General features: G+C 44.0%; 1 protein-coding gene across 1 annotated transcript in view; it reads left to right on the forward strand.

The window, feature by feature from the left end:
- LOC110004103 (H(+)/Cl(-) exchange transporter 5) overlaps window positions 1-6,000 on the forward strand; it is a 28,928-nt gene that overhangs the window by 8,172 nt on the left and 14,756 nt on the right. The window contains 6 exon segments of the mRNA XM_065950907.1: window positions 3,556-3,722; window positions 4,126-4,225; window positions 4,440-4,627; window positions 5,024-5,146; window positions 5,775-5,807; window positions 5,809-5,982. Coding sequence (XP_065806979.1) covers window positions 3,556-3,722; window positions 4,126-4,225; window positions 4,440-4,627; window positions 5,024-5,146; window positions 5,775-5,807; window positions 5,809-5,982 — 785 coding nt within the window.

The following is a 6,000-nucleotide window of genomic DNA, read 5'->3' on the forward strand; positions in this document are numbered from 1 at the left end:
GTACAGCCGTGTAGGACGGTGTGTTTGATACACCTGAGTGAGTGTGGCTCAATCTTCTACATACTTGTGTGTTTGGGGTCACAGAGGCTGACCGTTCAGCTGAGGACACGCTGCTACACGGAGTCCTACCACTACTTTTTATTTTGTTGATTGATAATATCGTTCTTGTATCTCCATCTTTGATTATCAGACGCTAATTTAAAGCTCTTTATTTCAGATTTGTACCTGTTTAATAATTAAAATACACAAATGAACACATGTATCCGCTGGGCTTTTCTGACTCTGTTTTTGCTCTCATGACTAAGGTGCAAAGTCCAGTCACACACAGACTCTCAGGTGCATTTTAACAGACTAAATCCACTCTAAATAGTTTTTTTTTTTGATAGCACTGCCTTCAGTATGTAAAATAAATAGTTCTTAAAGAAACTTTCCCCTCTCGGAGTGATAAATAAAAACATGTTGAAAATCATCCAAAATGTAACCACACAAACGCTGGTAACATTTGACTACAGGTCATACTGCACGTCTTTCTGGAGTTGGTGGATTTTGAAGGTCTAGATTTTTGAAATGTGTTTATCAGAGATGTTGGCGTAACAAATTTAGTCTGGATCCTTTTTTTTAAAATTGCATCCTCTCCCATGCTCTCAACACTGACTGCAGCCTTTGAGTTGACCGTTGCTCAGTAAGATCTGAGCCAAATTGGGGCACAATCCACAAAGAGAATCTATCTTCATCTTCATCCATTTTTAGATCGGCCGGGCTGTAATGAATACTTCTAGCATTAAAAAATCATGGTGATGCCCAACATGTTGGTCATCTAAAAAGGCTCTCCTCTCTTATCGTGCTTTCACACTTTATTACACTAATAATACAAAAATACAAATGTAATTGTCCAGGTGATCTGACTGACTGTGCACTCTCCCTGTAATGAAACTGCTTCATTATGTTTTCTGTCGGCTTGTATGATCTCCCCCGCTCTTTTTTTTGTTGATATTCTGGATGTCTTAAAGGACAAGAAGCAGGGACATAAAGGCAAAATTTTTTTACTAATAGCGACGCACTCGGTTTGTTTGTCCTGTCATTCTTTTTGCATCGTGTCTCGACCCCCCTCTCGTTGTCTCCTGCTGTCAGGGGCAGACTGCCTGAAATGTTCACGTAATAAATCACTTTTAATTATCAAGTCCCAAAAATCCCGTATCAGTCAAGATTAACCAATTTTCCCCCCCCGTAGATTTCAGTCAAACTATGATGGATGGTCATGTGGTCAGACATGTTAGTTCATTAATTCTTTACACGTTCCCTTTCCTGTATCAGACCCCTTCACTGAATCCCAGCATGCATTTCACTCGTAAGACCGTTTGATTCAAAGCAGGCAGGTAAATAACGTGCAACAAATCATTTTGCGTCCTTATGATGACAAAGTGTGCCACAGACTTGTTGCTCACACCTGCCTCGTCTCGCTACACATACAGGTTACATTCCCAGCAGCTCACTCCTCCTGCCTTGTGTGTGTGTGTGTGTGTGTGTGTGTGTGTGTGTGTGTATCTGAGCTCAAAGACTACCAACATGTTTTCGTCACACTGGATGCTCCGTAATATTCTCAAGTATTTACACTTCTGCTCAGTAGTTAAGGAAGTGGTGCTACTTAATTTTTTTTATATTTGAAAGACTTCCCTGTTCTCTCCTTATAATAAAAACAATAACTGTGGATGTGTTGAAATGTCCTGTAGTTATGCAATTTCTGCTTGATTCCAACTGTAAAAGATCCTGAGTTAGATTGTCTTCTTTGTTGGTGTCTCAGAGACAGAGAGAGAAAGAGAGAGACTTTCACACAGGACATTCTTGGAGCTAAGTGAGGTGTAAAACCAGTCCATCCTGTCAGCTCAGATGTTTGAATACTCCCTTTGTTATCAAAAGAAATGCCTTCTTTACGCCTCCCACATCACCGTGCAGTGAAGGTGAGCTGCTGATTGTGGATGCTGAGATGTAGTCGACTCAGACTGGAGTAAATGTGAAGGCTTTTCTGTGAACATGACTCGAACCACACTAAACAAAAAAAAAAAGGGAATGGTGGGAAAATGAGAGGAAGTACAGTCAGAGCCATTACCAGTGAATGCACCACGTTTGTATCATGTCTCCCATTAACACTCAAAGTGAAAACACATTTGTATTTCTGCTGAGTCGATTGTTTCAGCCCCCATACTTACTCCACCATCAGCTCTGTCGTTGGCTCCACAAATCAAAAGCAGCTCCACTTCCTGTTTCCGCCTGGAGCTGCCCCCTGATTGGTTCGTGGCTGTTTTTGGTTATCGTTGCTTGACTGGAGCTCAGACGAGACGCTGCTGCCACGTACCCCGGCTCTCTCACAGCATTGTGTATCCTCTGCTTCAAACACTCAATAATCCCGTGTTTTTGAAGGCAACAGTCTTCAGTTTTACACAGCTTTGCTTTCCACTGCACATTGTCCTCCTCTGTTTTGTGAACTCTACCCTCCATTGTCTCTGCTCAGTCACAATGGAGTCAGCACTTTCTCAAGGCCTGTGTGTGAGTGCTGCATGTGCACACAAGTCCTTTTAAAGATGCTGCCGCTGCACTTTTTTTTTAACCACTCATGCAGCTTGAATGCAAAACATTCAAACTTGCAATGCATGCAGCAGCACAACATTTGCAAGAATTGCAAGATCTTTCTCTGGACTTTTCTTTTTCCGCGTTGTTTACATCATTCCTCAGGCTCAAACTTAAGTATAATCTATATTTTGTTTTGCTACTGACACAAAGCACTTGTACTTCAAGGTTTAATAAACAATGTGGGCTGTGTGAGATATTGTCTTGTTATAAACGCTAAAGGATAACTTTGCAGATTGTAGATGTCAGGGTAGAAGTTGTTCCAGATAAACTGTATGTTTACATTAGCAGGAATGGTGTCACACTGGGCCTGCTGCTGTAGTAGATCACATCAAATAAAATGTATGTGTGGGAAACACTACGGGAGTTCACATGTGTGTCTTATTTATTCATTCACTGTCATAGGATTCCACTGATGTGATTTTTTTGGGGCTGATACAGATATCAATAATAGGAATATATATATATAATGAAAAAAAGATGCTTCCTCAAAAGGAGATTAACTGTGCATGTATGTTTGACTCTCTGGAGAGTGATAATGCTGATAATGCTCATATAGTGCCCTCTGCTGGTGAAAGAGAACTGCTAGTTTAATACAATGAAACTCAAATGAAATGCTTTTTAACTGGTGAATAAATCGAGTAATATCGGCGCATATCGGAGATGAAATTAGCTGATATCGGTTGTCACTTGATGTGCTAATATTGGTGGATAATATCAATTGGCTGATTGATCGATCAGGCTCTGGATGTTATGGATGTGTGACCTCCTCCGCCCACATAAAGCTCAAGTCAAATCCAATTCACAAAACCGGTTGAATTACTGAAAACACAAAATGGCAGAAAACAAAAAAGCCAAAAGTACAGTTTGTTGAAGCATGAGGTTTGTGTTTTGTGTGTGACGGTGTTCATCTCTCTCCTTCTCCTCCAGGAGTTTACGAGGAGTACAACAGCACACCAGCAGGTATGAACGGTACGGGTCCCTCTAAACTGGTGGACCCACTGGAAGACCCGCTGCCCGGACTGGGCACCTACGAGGACTTCAACACCATCGACTGGGTCCGAGAGAAGAGCAAGGACAGAGACAGACACAGAGAGGTACGACAGATACGGGACGATGTGACCCAAACCAATACTGAGGAGGAAAACAAGTCTGATACAGATATATCGGCCGATATCTTTCTCAGATCTGACTTAATGTTAAACACAATGAAACTTAAATGAGGTGACTAAATCTAGTAATATCGGTGTATATCTGCTGTAAAATGAGCCGATACTGATAGTCACTTGATAAGCTCATATCGGCCGATATTATCGTCTGGCTGATAAATCGGTCGAGCTCAAGTATGAAGGATAAAGTCCTTAAGAAAGATTTGTGTTTCAGCAGGAGTTTAGAGACATGGAGTAACATTAACGTGATGGTTATATGATATAGGAAATGAAACAATCTTCTGTGATTGCTGTCACTTTCTAAAATGGAATTGTTTCTGTGTCTGTGCAGATCACAAATAAGAGCCGGCAGTCGACGGTGGCTCTGCTGCACAGCGTCAGTGATGCCTTCTCCGGGTGGCTGCTCATGCTGCTGGTGGGACTCATGTCAGGTACTGATCTATATTAACTGTGTTTTCTGACTGCTCTCCTTCATTTTGTCTCATCTACATCTAGTGGGAGTTTAAAATCATCAAGAGAACGATCAGAGACACAGACAGACCTGATGTTTTTTAAAACATTTTTTTATCTTTGTCTGTTTACATTCTCTTCGTCCTGAACTCATCTCTCTCCCCCCTCCTCCCTCTCTCGCTCTTTCTCGACCAGGCGCTCTGGCCGGTGGCATCGACATCGCCGCCCACTGGCTGACGGACATGAAGGACGGCGTGTGCCTCATCGGCTTCTGGTTCAACCACGAGCACTGCTGCTGGACGTCCAACGAGACCACGTTCCAGGAGAGGGACCGCTGTCCACAGTGGCAGAGCTGGGGCGAGCTCATAACGGGGACATCAGACGTAAGAGACACCTCTGCTGCAGCGCTTCAAAAGCACTTAAACCCACACAGAGAATATGTCTTACATAGAGGAAGTGAAGCTTTGTTTGTTAGAGGGAAGTCTGGACTACAAATGTCAACTTCCTGACTACAAATGTGCACAAGAAGCATGAAAATTAAGAACATTCATGACATGACTCAGCACTGTCAGCTGAAGCCTGATGGTTTAGCTCCATCTAGTGGTTGTAAGATGTCATAACACAGCAGAGCCAGGAGGCCACATGGATGATCAACCTGTGTGTGTGTGTGTGTGTGTGTGTGTGTGTGTGTGTGTGTGTGTGTGTGTGTGTGTGTGTGTGTGTGTGTGTGTCTGTGTGTGTTTGTCTGTGTGTGTGTGTGTGTGTGTGTGTTCCTGCAGGGTGCGTTTGCCTACATCATGAACTACCTGATGTACATCTTCTGGGCTCTGCTCTTCTCCTTCCTGGCCGTCACGCTGGTCAGGGCCTTCGCTCCTTACGCATGCGGCTCAGGAATACCAGAGGTAAAAAGCCCTGCTTTCTTTGCTCTGCTCTTCTCCTTCCTGGCCGTCACGCTGGTCAGGGCCTTCGCTCCTTACGCATGCGGCTCAGGAATACCAGAGGTAAAAAGCCCTGCTTTCTTTTTTATATGTAATACTCCAACCTGTTTTATTCATGGACATCATTAACACAGGATCTACAGTATCCCCACTGACATTCTCCTGACATTCTGTGTCTGAGGAAGTAAAACGCTCAACATTTGTTTACACGATGAAAAGACGAGTGCAAAAAAAAAAAAAAGCCAACGCAGCAGACACTGATTCATATTTACAGAGACACAGCTCCTCCTTGAGTACATAAACTCTCTAACTGTCTTAGAAGTCGGATCCGGTCTCGCCGCTGAGAGGGGTCAGACGCTATCAACCAGCCCACGCACTCCAGATTAACGGCTTCTTTAGAAGGAGAACATCTCCACTCTTCATTTTGTACAAATGTTTACACTCGCCTATTCTCTCGGCTACACGCTCACACATGGGCGGCTCCCTCGCTGACATAAACACATTATCACAAATGCGTCCTCATCGTCTCAACACACACTAATCCAAACAATCTTTGCCCCTCTCCCCTCCCTCTCTCTCTTGTCTCTGTCAGATTAAAACCATCCTGAGCGGCTTCATCATCCGCGGGCTACCTGGGGAAGTGGACGCTCATCATTAAGACCATCACGCTGGTGCTGGCCGTCTCCTCGGGGCTCAGCTTGGGGAAGGAGGGCCCCCTGGTGCACGTGGCCTGCTGCTGCGCCAACATCCTGTGTCACAGGTTCACCAAGTACCGCAAGAACGAGGCCAAGAGGAGAGAGGTGAGACGAGCCTCTCTG

The sequence above is a fragment of the Labrus bergylta genome, chromosome 22 (genome assembly GCF_963930695.1).
Source record: "Labrus bergylta chromosome 22, fLabBer1.1, whole genome shotgun sequence".
NCBI classification, from domain to species: domain Eukaryota; kingdom Metazoa; phylum Chordata; class Actinopteri; order Labriformes; family Labridae; genus Labrus; species Labrus bergylta.